This window comes from Tenrec ecaudatus, chromosome 13, assembly GCF_050624435.1.
Source record: "Tenrec ecaudatus isolate mTenEca1 chromosome 13, mTenEca1.hap1, whole genome shotgun sequence".
In the NCBI taxonomy this organism is placed as follows: Eukaryota; Metazoa; Chordata; class Mammalia; order Afrosoricida; family Tenrecidae; genus Tenrec; species Tenrec ecaudatus.
Genome location: NC_134542.1, coordinates 82,119,354 through 82,133,935, shown reverse-complemented (window position 1 = coordinate 82,133,935; position 14,582 = coordinate 82,119,354). Strand labels below are relative to the sequence as shown.

At 46.5% G+C, this 14,582-nt stretch overlaps 1 protein-coding gene across 1 annotated transcript in view; it reads right to left on the bottom strand.

Moving 5' to 3' along the window:
* The window catches only part of ACVR1 (activin A receptor type 1), a 151,222-nt gene that overhangs the window by 15,475 nt on the left and 121,165 nt on the right, over positions 1-14,582 (bottom strand). The window contains exons 5-7 of the mRNA XM_075529716.1: positions 13,341-13,440; positions 9,393-9,539; positions 2,091-2,366 (exon numbers count right to left, since the gene is read on the bottom strand). Coding sequence (XP_075385831.1) covers positions 2,091-2,366; positions 9,393-9,539; positions 13,341-13,440 — 523 coding nt within the window. The remainder of the gene's footprint in view (positions 1-2,090; positions 2,367-9,392; positions 9,540-13,340; positions 13,441-14,582) is intronic.

Sequence of the window (14,582 nt, the reverse complement as noted above, 5' to 3'; positions counted from 1 at the left end):
CTTTCACTGCTTACGTATATTGGACATCCTTTTTTATAATACAAATTTGGACAAGTTAATGAAATAATGGTCTTGTTGGGCTCTTTCTAATGAATGACCCTGAGTTTCTGGAGATACAATGACAAAGTACATCACAAACTCTGGTCTTATTAGACCCATCTACTGTACTACCTATCTACTGAGTACTGACCCCTTATCAAAGACATTTAGACCTAAGCAAACATTCCATGAGAAGGCTGCAGACCAAAAGGAATGCAGGGGAAGAATTCCCTAGCTGGGTTTACTGTTCTCCCCAAGCTCATCTCATCAACCAGAGCCAACAGCTGGTGTCCTCCGTCCAACTCCAGTAGACGTCAGCAACAAGGCAGCAGCTACTGCCTGAATGCTTCTTATTTGCATTTAAATAATTCCTAAATCTCTCTAGAACCTTGAGTGGCAGGCATTCCTGTGTGTTTAGTTCCACGAGCAAGGCGTGGAAACAGTTGTGTGAAAATGCTGAACAAGACAGCAGGACCGAGCGCTGGGGTTGAGCACTGGAGTCCCCCTCCGCTCTGACCCGACCCTCCATATCAGCACTGGGAGAAATAAACAGAAACAGAAGGAAGTGAGCACAAAACACAGCAAATAATGGAGGGTGTCAGGGTTCACACTAAGATTACCCTGGTATTCCGTGACGCACCTTCCGCGTCACCCGAGACACCGCCCGCAGAGACCTTTAGTTTCATGCCTGTCTCCTACCCTATCTGGAAAACCCTGTGAATCGCTTTTCAATGAGCATGGCAAAGACTTGAAAGGGACTCAAAGAAAATATTTTTTCTTTGCTGTGCTAAGTGCTTAACGTGAAAACCAACAGTGTTCTTTACAACCTCATTGCTTACATAATTGAAGTTAATCATCTCAACCTGTATAGGTCTAGCAATAACTATAATGATATTAATATAAGATAAAGCATATTTTTAATCAGGTAGAATAAGAACTCTCAGTAGTCCACTGAAATGAATAAGTATTATTGCCCCTCCTTACTTATTTTTTTGGTAAATATTCTGAGTGTCTAAGATAAATATGGTTTTATGTAAAATGCCTTATTTAGCATGAGATTACAATGAAATAGCCTTATTTATAATGTGACCAAAGGTACATTGAGCATTATGTTAATGCTATAAGGGATGATTCAACAAGGTAGAGGGTGAATGGGTTCATTCAGGGACTTTTTTCATCTCTTGTCAAATGATATTTATCCTTGGTTAGGGAAGAATGATTTTAGAGACCGCATTTAAGAGCATCTCATTGCATGTCCTGCAACAGGAGCGCACCGGCACTGCCTATCTCTGAGGGTGGCGAGGAGCAGGGAGTCTTTGCCAATCAAACCAGCAAGAGGTTACTTCATGGGGCGAAGGGAGGTCGTAGAGGGAGGGAACCCTGGTGGTGCAGTGCACTGAGCATGACTGCTAACTGCATTGTAGGTCATTCAAACCCACCTGTCACTCCATGAAACTGTCCCCTGAAAGATTAACCGTGAGAACCCCGAAAGGCAGTTCTATTTTGTCCTGCGGCCTTGCTGTGAATTGGAATCAACTCCGTGGCAGTAGGTTTGAGCTAGTCTTATCCAAATAGGGATGTGGGTTATAAGTCAATGTGGTGGTGTAGAGGGCCACACAAGGTCAGCAGTTCAAAACCACCGGGCACTCTGTGGGAGGAGTCTTCTACTTCTGTGAAGAGGTGCGGTCTCAGGACTCACAGAGGCCGTTCTACCCTGTCCTAGAGGGTCGCCACAAGTCAGAATCGACTCGATGTCAGGGAGTTTGGCTTTTCTGGTCATTTTGCCTACATTTTACTTGGAAATTAATCGAAAATAAGATGGACTGATGAATGGAAAATGGAGAGAAAGAGAATAAAGCTTAGCAAAAGACAAATGTTAATGACTGTGTCTAGGGTGTACATATACCGCTATTCACTATAAAACTCTTTAAACTTTTCTGCATGTTTGAAATTCTTCATAATAAAATATTGGGGAAATAGACAAAAGAACGCAACCTGGCTAAACAACCGTGTGGTGATAAAAGTAAAAAGAGTAACTGAAATTATTTTACCCAAATCTGCGATGCAACACTGTCCGTTCTTCTTAACCAAGATGTTTTTGCTCTTCAAATCGCGATGGGCGATGGCTGGCTTTCCTTGGGTCCCAAATATCTCTATGTGTAAATGTGCAAGACCACTGGCTATTGACAGCACTATGCGAAGGCAGCTAACCGTATCCAGCGTGGTGAGCTGCAGATAGTCGTACAGTGATCCCATTTCGTGATAATGCGTAATTAACCACAACTGGGTACTGGAGTGTCGGGATGTCATGTCCGATGCAATGAAACCTGCGGGGAGAGCGTAAACACCATTAACAGCCATTCAAGAACCCCACACGGTCCCTCTATGTCTGACGCAAGGAAACCTGGGAGAGCATAAACAGAATCAACAGCCATCAAAGAAGCTCACACGGTCCCTCTGAGTATCTGGAAATAGCAAGCCACACAGTCGACATCCTGCACAATATGAAATAAGAAAATTAACCAGTGCCATGAATGGAGAGTTACAAAAACATCAAACAAGATACATGATGACATCTAGAACTTAAAAGGGCACGGTAAGTGCCATATTCATTCCCACTGCATTTAGGATGGGCACAGAAACGAGACCTTGGTGCTCACACGTAACAGCAACGGGAAGCCCTTCTTCGTGGTGACGACTCACCAATCACCCAAGAAAGAATATAAACTCAGAACCTGCACGACACAGACTAGTCCTGATGTGCTGTACCGTACTGGAGAACTCATGTACACTTTTAGTGCATGTCTGCTCATGCACAACATAAAGGGCCGAATCTATATAAATGACTGACAAGTCAAGGAAAGAATCAAGCTTGAACAAGAGCCTCTGGTGGTATTAGAAGGAAGGATGGAAGAGGAAGGGAGGGAGACAGGTAGGAGAGAAAGAGGGGAGGGAGGAAGGAAAAGATGTCTGCTGACTACAAAAGACATAACAATAAATTTACAAAGCTATGTTACTGGAACAAATAATATGTGGAGAGAGGAGGTTTCAGGGAACAACACTAGTTTCTACACTTAAAAAAACAAATGAAAAAGTGAAGTCTACTTTTCAAATTACAGTGTAAATTGAGAAGTACTGTAAAAATGCTATCTGTAAAGGGCAACATGAGCATGGAGTGGGGATTTTAAGAACTCAGAAGGCTAGACAGTACCATAGGCTGCATCATAAAGTGGGAAATGAACTGGTCTTGGAGAAAAGTAAGAGGTCACTCGCTGCCCTTGAGTCGATTCCGACTCATGACGATCCTATAGGACAGGGTAGAACTGCCCCTGTGGGTTTTCCAGATGGTAACTCTTTATGGGAGTAGAAAACCTCATCTATCTTTGGTGGTTCCAAAGTGCTAGCCTTGCAGGTAGCGGGCCAACAAATGCCAGTATACCACAAGGCGCCCTGTCTTGCTGCCATGTTGACGTCTGCTCACAGCGACCCTGTAGTACAGGGTACAACTGCCCCTGTCGTGGGTTCCTGAGATGGTGGATCTTTATGCATCGAAAGCCCTGCCTTTCTCCCAAGGAGCAGTTGGTGGTTTTGAACTACGGACTTTACGATGGCAGCCCAATGTATAGCCACTACGCCACGAGGGCTCCTGGGGGTAGGGGTTTTCCTAGTTATGCTAAAGGAATTCCAGAAGCCAGGTGGTATTACCTATACTATCACACATTCTCACGTGTGTGCCTCTTCTGCTGTAAAGGTGCCTCTTCGGAGTAATTCTGAGGCATATCTCCATTTGCAAACAGAACGTGAAGGTTGGGCCTTTTAAATAAAATGGAAGTTTTTGAAGAGGGAAGACTTGTGCAAATGCCTTACAGTTATACCATGCTTCATTATAAAATTTATAAGACATCTTCACATAGTGTTTTCTCATGAACGCTCTCTTGACAGAGCAGTAAGGTAAGTATCACTGTGCTCATCAGACAGATAACGAAGATCTGTGGGAAAGGACGATAGAGAAGCACATCATCATCTGTCTGAGCAAGGCCAGGCCGACTTTAGAATAGACCACCAATGGCGTCTAAGCATATTCTGGCTGAAGCTGAATAAAGTAAGACAAGTTCACGAGAGCCAATGTTGAGGATATTCCACCACGTGAGGCCAGCTCAAGAGCAGATTTGATACACCGAACAAAGACGGGATGACTGGTAGGATGACATGGAGAACACCATACATGAAGAAAGCAAAATGTCAGTAAAAAGGTAGGAAATACAAGACAAAGTGGATGCAGTGAAACATGCTCTTGAACATAAAACCAAAGCAAAGCAACTGCCTCCCCATTGATCTCATGAGGTTGTCACTCTTTGACAGGTGGCCTCTTCTTTCTCCCACCGAAAGGCTGGTGGGTTTGAACTCTCAAACTTGGTAATAAACAGTCTAGTGCTTACCCTGTAATACCACAAGAACTAAACTAACTGTAAGCAATGATGGAGCAACAGAGTTGAACAGATTTCAAAGGGCAGCCCAAGAAGACGATGGACTAAAATTAAATATGCAAAGATCTGGGGTTAGACAGTCACCAGGGAAGAACACATTCAGTATTCAAGCTGGAAGAAGAGAAGGGAAAAAAAAATCAAGCCTCAAGTTGAAGTACTGAAGGATTCCACAGATAAAATATTAATTGAGGGAGGATGTCGTAGCAACCAAAGATGAGTCACTAAGCCAAAAAGAATTATTTGACGTTCAAATTCAGCCATTTCAAGAAGGAGCAGATAAACGAGAACCTATGGTACTCTGAAGAACAACCTGCACTGAGCGCACTGATTAGGAAATGACAAAATATTACAGGAGTGGACAAAACACCAACGGAGCTGTTTCAACAATTGGACACTATGCTGAATGCTCTCATTTGTTTAGAAAATTTGGAAACCATTCGTTTAGGCAACTAACCAAAAGATCCATATCTGTGCTCAGTCCTAAAGAATAAAGGTGACCCAACAGAAAGCAGAAACCACTGGAGGATCTCATTAATACCCCGGGTCAGTAAAATTGATGAAGATAACTTAAAAGCATTTGCAGCAATGTATCAATAGGGCATGACCAGCAATTCCAGCTGGATTCACAAGCGGACATGGAACGAGGACTGTCATTACAGACACTACATTGGCTCTGGGCTGAAAGCAGAAAATAGCAGGAAGATGTTTACCTGTGCCCCCTTGACTGTGCCACCGCGTCCAACTGCATGGATAATAACCAACTAAGGATATCATTGCAAAGAAAGGTAATTCCAGAATACTGTGCTCCGGTGGAACCTGTACGTGGGCCAAGAAGCGGTGGGTGATTCAAACAGAACAGCGAGCCTGCACGGCTGAAAGTCAGGAAAAGTGTGTGTTGGGGTTTTTCCTTTCTTTATACCCACTCAGTCTAGATCCCAAACAAATAATCTGAGAAACTGGACTATCTGAAGATGAACGCAGCATCAGGATTGGAGGAAGGCTCACCAACAACCTGTGAGATGCAGATGTTACAACCTTGCTTGCAGGAGCCAAAGAAGTCTTGAAGCACTTGCTGATAAAGCTGAAAAACTACCAGTGTGGATGAAGCTTCAACAGAAAAGCACACCCAAACCCTCACAACACCATGATTCAACAGAGAAGATATTAAAGTTGTCAGGATTTCATTTTACTTGGCTCCACCATCAATGAAGCAGTCAAGAATCCATATGGCGTATTGCCTTGGGTAAATCTGCTGCAAAAGAGCTCACTTGAAAATGTGAAGCAAAGGTGTCATCTGGAGGCCTAAGGAGCATCTGACCACGGCCATGGTATTTTGCAATCACCTGCACGCACGCAGAAACTGGGCGATGAAAAGGTATAGCAGAGAGGAATGGACACGTTCGAATTATGATGTCAGCCAAGAAAACCATCGCAGCACACCCACTACGCCACTCCTGATAACGTTCAGCGTAGGTAGGGAAAGTTTCTCCTCTAAGAGCAGGTGGCCGAGACTTTGGTTTACACAGTTTGGATATGTTAGCAGAGGCAGGACATCATGGTTGGCAAAATAGAGGATCGATGAAAAAGAAGCAGACTTTCAACTCAATGAGTTGACCCCATGCCTACAACCATGGGTTCAGATGCAGAACACAGTTTTTCCTTCTCTTGTACATAAAGTTGCTGTGAGTTGGAACCAACTAGACAACACCTAATGAGCACAGAGTTGCAGGCAAAGGGTGTCACATGACCTGTCAAAGATCACACAGACACAGTAAGTTGCTAACCAGTTGGAGTTTGGTCCTGGCGGTTCTCATGCCACATCTTACACAGGGAGGCTCTGGCGACCAAGGATAGTCCCATATTTGATCATGATCATCAAGAGCAATGCATAATTATTGAGCACGGTGTGCCAGACATGTTACATGTATTAACTCATTTCCTTTCCCAAAATCTGCAGGAACCGGGGATGGTATGCCACTGGCCAATGCGGTCAGGAATAGCCCCAGAATATCTGGTGCGAGACTCTACCCTCTTCCTAGATTATACTCCCCCTCGCCCCCAAAAAAACAACTTGGCCTCTCTTAGATGGAAACAATTTGATGTTGATGCCTGCAAGACATCAGCAAAACAAACTGAATTACCCTTCAGCACCCTGCCCGTGCCACTGTAGCCCCTTTCCTGGGAGCCAGACCGACAGCCAGCCCCTGCTCATCTCACGCCTCCTCAGTGGCCAGTCTCTCTTTGCTGTTTTTCTTGGAAGTCCTACGCTGCCCATCGTATGAATTCAAAATGGGTATTCCAGCATTAGGTCCTCTTATTAAAGGAAACATCTTTGCTTTATAAATTTAAAACCAAGTGATTTTCATCTTCAATGCCTTGATCAAAAACAAATACCCCTAAACTATAATGCACCACTCAAAACAAACCTAATTACGGTTGTGTTCTGGGTAGCCGGCCCTGACTTCCCCTCTCACGGGTGAACAGCCTCCGGTTGGATAAATAAATAATTAACACAGAATTCTTTGAATTCTCTTACCTTTCCTAAGTCTCCTAGGTCTTACAGTAGGATGTATCTGGCTGTTAATTAGGCTTTAGACCTTGAGGAAAATTTACTTAAATAAAGTGTGTGTGTGTGTTAAGCTGGTGAAGTGTGAATTATGGAACTTCACTTGCTTCAGAAGCAGGGAGTACTTCCATGGGATGCTGTTTGGATCAAAGTGCTCCAACTGTGAGTAGAGTTTAGAAGCTGAAAGCCTGGCAGAGCAATTGGAAGTGTCCATGTACAAGAGGAGGAAGTAATCAAGGGAAAGGACTTTTGCTCAACCTCCCCAAATGAACCCCAGAGTCTGAAACAGAGGAAGCCGGGGCCTCTGAGCCACCTCTCCCTGGTGACCCAGGCACGGGGCCGCAATGACAGCTGACAGAGAAGTGAGGCTGCCACAGGCTGGCTAAGAGCACTGGCTCCTGCATAGTCTCATTAACAGCAAAAACAAAAAGAGCAATAAGCTAGTAGGCTTGTTTTAGCAGATTAACTAATGTTAAGAAATTGCTATATTCTTTGGGTTCCATTTCCTTAATTCTGTAAGAGTTGTTTTTTGACAATATGACTGTATTTCACTTTCTGGAGCTTCATTTAAGATCTTTATACTTTGACAGTTATACTTACTCCTCACTAAGGGCGCAGGGAGGTTGAAGGTGGCTAGGTGAGGTCACTATCAGATGAGAGTCGAGCCCCAGGCTCTGTCTTCCCCCCACGGTTGCCTCTCTGTGCTCACGGACTGCTCATCAAGGGCCCCTGGCACATTGAGGGATGTGTGTGGATTGGCAGGCCCCTATCCCAACACCCCAGAGCACCCAAAGCAGGTGATGGTCGGTGTGTCCTTTCTCCTGCTGCCTGCCATCGCCCACTACCTGTCTCGGGAAGAAGTGGGAATGTGCAGAAAAAAGCAGTTCCATTGGGAGAACTGAGAAAGGAACGGAGTTTCCGGTACTGACGGAGGAGAAGGGGAGATGACACAGTACGTACATACCAAGGGTAATCTAAACAAGGTGCTAGACACCTGAATGTCCGTGGCATTGAGCCATTTGTCCAATGGCCATTGCCAAAGAAATGTCAAATACTACAAGTAGCTACATGTGGATGGAGTTTATAAATCTCTTTGGAAACAATGCCTAGGGAGGCTTGAATGCCCAGTCCAATGTTACAAATGTTGTCAGCCACGTGGAATCCTCAAAAGCTTTGAGCAGACGATGCACTGCTCCCATAGAGGATGTGCAGCCCAGGGAAGTAGGTGGGAAAGGGGAGGCTGACAGCAATAATACAAGTGAAAAGGTCTCAGGAGGAAATTGAGGACGGACAAGGCTCAGATGAAACATAACTACCATACTATTGAGCCAAAACTTTGGGCGGGTTCAAGACCATTAGCTGCAGGCAACCTGCCTCACACGTAAACATGAAATTGACAGTATTAACATATATGTAAATTCTGACATATAATATAAGCCTATAATATAAACCAGAGCTAATTCAATAGCCATAAAAGCAGCCAAAGGAAAAAGAAAAGGGGGAGGGGAGAACCATTCTAAATAGAGATAAATTCGAAATATCTACTATTAAAGACACACTCCAAACAGCATTCACCCACGAAGTATGTATCGCATCCTTTATCCCAGAAGGTGTGTTCCTGGAGTCTACCAAGGGCCTGGTGATCTAGGCTCACAAGCCCTAGGAGCACAGATCTCCTGTAACGCACACGCAGGTGCCCTAAGTCCGAAGCACCTCAATAGCAACTGCCCCTCTGCTGCCCTTTGTAATACCACCATAGTAGCCTCTCCATGGGCATTATTCATCTATTTCTCTAGCATTTCTAAGGCTGAGTTCCCAAATTAAAATTTCGGCAGCATCGCTCCGTAAATCTGAACTTTAAAATGCAGCCTCGTTTGAAGGCGCGTGCATTTAACTACGATGTCCCTGGGAGCTGGGAGTCTCCAGGAAACAGTCCAAAGATCCGTCTTCATTTGAGTCTATAAATATTCAGGAAGGGTGGAGTGAGTAGAGCCACCGAGGAGGCCTGGAAGTGAACAACACGGGGCCCACGTCAGTTGTTTCAATAACCATCTGCAGATGTAGGAAGAAGACTCAGCGGTGACAATTGCCTTTTTGCATCATCCAGAGAATGATGAACGTGGTGGCAGATTCAGACACGGAACAGGCTTTAAAAAGGAACGTGAAACCGGTCATGTAAATGCTGGAGATCCCCACAGAGATTTCTCAGGAGAGACTCAAGTTCCCATTCGCCTGGAAAAGCAAAAGGTTATTTCTACCTAGATACGATTAAGGTGGAGATCGACTAACCTTACACTTACCTAATATATTTTCATGCCTCAGCATCACAGTGTTGTACAATTCTGTTTCCCGAAACCACGACTTCTCGTCCCGGGAGGAGAAGATCTTCACAGCAACATTCTCCCCTTGCCAGCTGCCCCTCCACACCTCGCCGTACCTGCCTTTCCCTGTGGGAAGGAAAACGGAGGGGGGCACGCATTAGGTACCCGAGAGGCAGCAGGCTTGGTCACCATGCCCAAAGAAGCCGAAAGGCACAGTGCTTGCAACTCTTTAATCCCCCTGCTGACTGACTCCCAGAAACTCGGTGCTGAGATACAAATCCCAGCCTATGAAGACATAAAACCATAAGGTGGAACTTAGCCCTCCCACCCACCTCACAACAACAAATTAGAGGCCCTTGGTATCTGCATTGTACAATTAGCTGCTAATTATTGTTTGCGTTGAAATCCTGTATTCCGAGGTATAAACTGCGTTGGGTAAGTGCACGGAAGTTAGGAAAACCTAGAAAAGGGTTCGGTGAGTTGGGTCTTGGTTTGTGCTGAAGGGGCAGGAGAACATCATCGACGGCAAACTCCAGCAGCTTCCTGGACTCCATCCTCTCCGAGAGGTCAGCCAAAGCACACAGCACGCTCACAGAGTCCCGAAGGGCGGATCTACACAGGCACTTACATTGATCACCGGGAAGTTTGGGTGTGCATTGAGGGACAAAATAAATCCACCGACGCTGAGGAGAGCAGCCGTGTAGGGGCGTCAGCAAGCAGCCCCTGCCCCCCGCCCCCACCTCCCTCCTCAAGGATTTGCTGGGGGAAGATCTGCTTCCAAAGAGGATTTGCAGAGCCTTAAACACATAATCCCTGAGCAGCACTGATTTCCGACACTGGTCATGGGTATTTGCTCATTGAATCGCCCCTGTGATGTCACAAGTGGCCACGCTGGAAAGGCCCCTGGGAAGAAGGCACTGTCGACAACGTGGGACGTCTAGTTTTCATCCGATCATCTGGCGCATGCCCGCCTCCTGCAGCGGCCACACACTTGACGGCTGTGTCAACTGCAGCTCCGCTTCCATCCCCCTGTTAATTATAGGTAGGGGTGATCAGGGAGGTTGGGCGGAGGAGGTAATTACCACCAGGCGATGGGGATAGACACGGGGTGTAATCAGGGTAAGGACAGACATCCGAGGCACCTAGATAACAATGCTGAAGAGATACAACTTGCAGGGCAGTGGGGCTGTCTGTCTCCCAGACTGCTGGGAAACGCGGCTTGTCAGAAGCAGCTGCAGCACCACCTGCATACCCGGAAACCAGCTCTTGGCTGACAAACTAAGCCACTGAGAACCCAAACACGGAAAGAGAAGCACGTCTGCACAGGTGACACACCTGAAACATAATCCACAGTGCTAAATCTAAATTCTGGCCGCTAAAGAACGTCACTGTGAAATAGCCAAGCCTAGTCCACTGCCACCCACCTCATTCTGACTTTCAGGACCCTCTGTGCGGTTTCTCAGGCTGTAGATTTTTACAGGAGCAATCAAATGGATCTCTCTCTGTTTCTCTCTGGCTGTCTGGCTGTCTATCACAGTGGTCAGTGGGTTTGAACTGCTGCCCTTGCAGTTTGCCAGCCAATACCTCACCCTGAACATCACCAGGGCCCTTTCATGATGAAGGATCAATGGCTAATGCTAAACTGGAATCCTGGTGGCTAGTGGCTATGCTGGTTGGAATACTAACTACACGGTCAGCGGTTCAAAACCACCAGCTGCTCCATAGGAGAAAGATGAGGCTTTCTACTCTCTTGAAGATTTCCAGTCTTGGAAACCCACCAGGGCAGTTGTTGCTCGGTCCAACAGGGTCATTATGAGTCAGAATCGACATAAGGGCAGTGGTGTTTAGTTTTCGTTAGAATATCCATGTCTATGGTAAACTGGCTCATTGTGGGCCACCAAAGAATTTTAATAAAGTTACAGTATTTGCCCAGTACTCGTCACACAACCTCAAGGCTGGGGCGCTAAGGCGCTGCCACCCCAGCTGCTAGGGACAGGTCTGTTCCTCTTTCCCTGCTTGGCTTCGGTTGGTTTCTCTCCCGGCTGCCCTCAGGTTCTTGAGAGGGAGGGCATACAGCGATCCCAGAGCGTGTCCTGGCGAGCAATACTACAATGTGTGCGCAGACAGCAGCAGAGGCTCGGCACAGCAGACGTGTGGCAACGGAAACCTCTTTCGTGGCTTCCCGACATTGTAAGTGACCATGTGCTCTGTTCAAATGTCACCTGACTCGGAAGCCCCTAAAACAGAAGCAGGGCTCCGCGTGAAAAGTCCTGATCACGGGAGCCCCACCCAGGATACCCTAAGACACCTGAAATTTGGGGGTTTCCTGTGAATGACTGACCTACAAAGTGCCATGTGTTGAACCCAGAACACTGGCACACTTTGACTGCCGCTCACCCCACACCTTTCTGCTCAAGACTGGATGCATGAACACCGACTAGAAGCTGCAAGTGTTTAGCGCGAAACCAACAAAAAGCTGCCACTGACTTATGCTATTCCCCAACTCCAAATACTGATGCCGATCTAACCTATCCTACCAGAGGCAGGATACGTATGTTCAAGATGCCATCTTATCTTTGTCCTTTGGGTTCTGGGACCAGGTCTTGAGACAGAGCGCTGCTTTGTGAAGGCTGACCGGTCACTGGGCAGAAGACCAAAGAATAACCAGACTAGTCAACAGAATGCTTTTCCAGCAGAAGGGCCCTGGTGGGAATCACACCTCTTTCCCTCAAACCACGGCGGGGGGAGAGGAACGGGGGCACTGTGGGCGCTGCAGGCCTAAGAGGCTGCTTGCGGGATAGCCACTGCTCTTCTTCCTTCTTCCTATCCTCCCTCAACCCTGGGCTTGCGGTACACCCCAGTGTCCACAAAAGCAGAAAGAAGCGGTCAGAGGGCAGCAGCCCACCGCTCAGGGAAGCTTGTGGTGACAGCTGCCTCCTGGAAGAAAAACATGAGGAGGCAGGCAGCGCAAGCCCAAGCCCAAGCCCTTGAGAAGAACGAGGGGCGTGGAGACGTTGCGGACCCAATAACGCTGCGGCGGTCATCCCTGCTTACCACTGGACAGTGGAATCTGCAAAAACTACCACCAACACCCGTCACATACAACAAATACAAAAATTTTTTTTAATCTCCCTAGAGGACAGTAGACAATTTAAAAGACAAGCCACTTAAGAAAAGAAATCACAATGTTGGTAGACCAAGAACCCCAACTCCTGGGAGTTCACGCCAAGGAAATCAATCCAAAGCAGCAATGTGTGAAAAAAAATTCTTTTGTATTGTTGAAGTTTTTTCTAATTCTTCATCGTGCTGTGACACAAGCCTTTGAAATACAGAGATGTGTGAATGCAGCTTAGCAATGGAGGGGGAAAGAGGTAGCTTACATGCTTACATCTCCAGGTCGCATGCTCACATGTGGAAAACACAGCAGAGGCCAGAGCGAATTGTATACAGTGTTTATCTAACTAAAGGAGCAATAAAGGTACCTGTGATAAAAATCTGCTTAATGATTTTTAACAGAAAGGCATGAGTAAGAGGGATTAGAGACTTACAATAAACAAGTGTATGATCTCCCAAACCGACTTACCTCCAATCATTTGATACCTATTGTCAGGCACAGCCGTGTCAATTCACCTTTCAAGCATTCCCATCATCCCCAAGGGCCCACCTGCAACCCAAAGCTTGGCCTCCACAGTCTGTACCAACGAATGGCACCCTCCCTCGACAAGCCTTCAATGAGTTTGGGGGTTCGAACAGGAATAGAGTAAAGTAGTCACACCATATAGCTACCTCACATCTCCTGAAATTTAAAAAAGGAAGCAAGAGACACTAAGAAGGAGCATACGCCCCACGTTCCTCCCTGTTTTAGAGCCACGCCTGACTCTGGTAACCATAACTAAACCCCAGAAGAAAGGGGAAAGAATTACCAACCGACACACTCCAACAGCGTGATCTGACGAGCCACTGTCCTTTGAACGAGGAAAGGAAGCCCGGAGCCACTGCCGGACGTACACGAATGATCCAGTAAATCCTGCAGTGGAGACACGGAGAAAAAGCAGTGAGACGCAGCTCCTGGGGTCCAGTATTGGCGTGCATGCGGTCATAACACAGAGAAGACAGAAATCACGGACATGTGGCCCGTTAGCACCATGGGAGATGGGACGGTTTGTAGTTCCTCCCTAAGACATGATAGGTCTCCTGAAGAACAATAATCCTATTTTGTAGCCCCGCGTTTCAGAATAAAATGCATAAAAAACAAAGCTGACAAAATTGAGTGTGCAAATCGGAAAGAAAGCTCAAGAAACAGACCTGATCAAACATGGAAATGGTAGAAAGATTAGTGAGTGGTGCAAAAAGAGGGAGGAAAGAAAGTTTCCTTCAAGTCAAGGAGCTGGGCATACTTTATCAGACCCTCTTCTGCTCGCGGAGACCCGCTCGCTGTCTCTGACACAACAACCTCGGAGCGCTAATGAAGTGTGGTGTGCATGAGAAGCTCCCATGCCATCCGGGCCATCCAGGGGGTATATGACAGCGAGAATGGACTACGTGGCCAAAGGCTGCGTGAATGAGGAAGAGGAGAGTAACAAAATGACACCCTGGTGTCCCTTGTTCATGTGGCTCACTCACAAATCACAGAGCAAGAAATGAAATGTTCACCAGAAGCACAGTCATCGTGGTTTTAACAAGAGCATGAGGAACACGATTGAGGTCACATGAAACAAATGGCTGAGACAGCAACTTGGTTACATATATTGACCACAGTAAATGTTTTAAAATAAAATAAGACCAGTATGGCAAATCTATTTCTACAAGTGAAGCGTGTTCTCAGGAGGGGTGCAGGGGTGGGGTGGGGGGTATGCCCAGTTAATTGACGCAGACGTCTTCCCTTCGTCCTTGGTTGTGAACCGAGACGCAAAAGTCTTTTTGTTCTAAGAGCAGATCGTCTATAACCAACATGGCACCATGGTGCTGGGGAGATGGCTGCGATCGTGTCTTGCATGCCCCACCAAATTCTTTCTCCCCCACGTTTCAACTGCTCTGTTGAAGCGGCACGATGATTTCTTGGAATGTCTCCTTCCTTCGCGTCTTCTGAGTCCTCCAGGTGGTTGGCAAACTGACTAAAAGCTGAGCAGTCCGCGGAAGACGCGGAGAGCCCTGCGATGGGGACTCCAC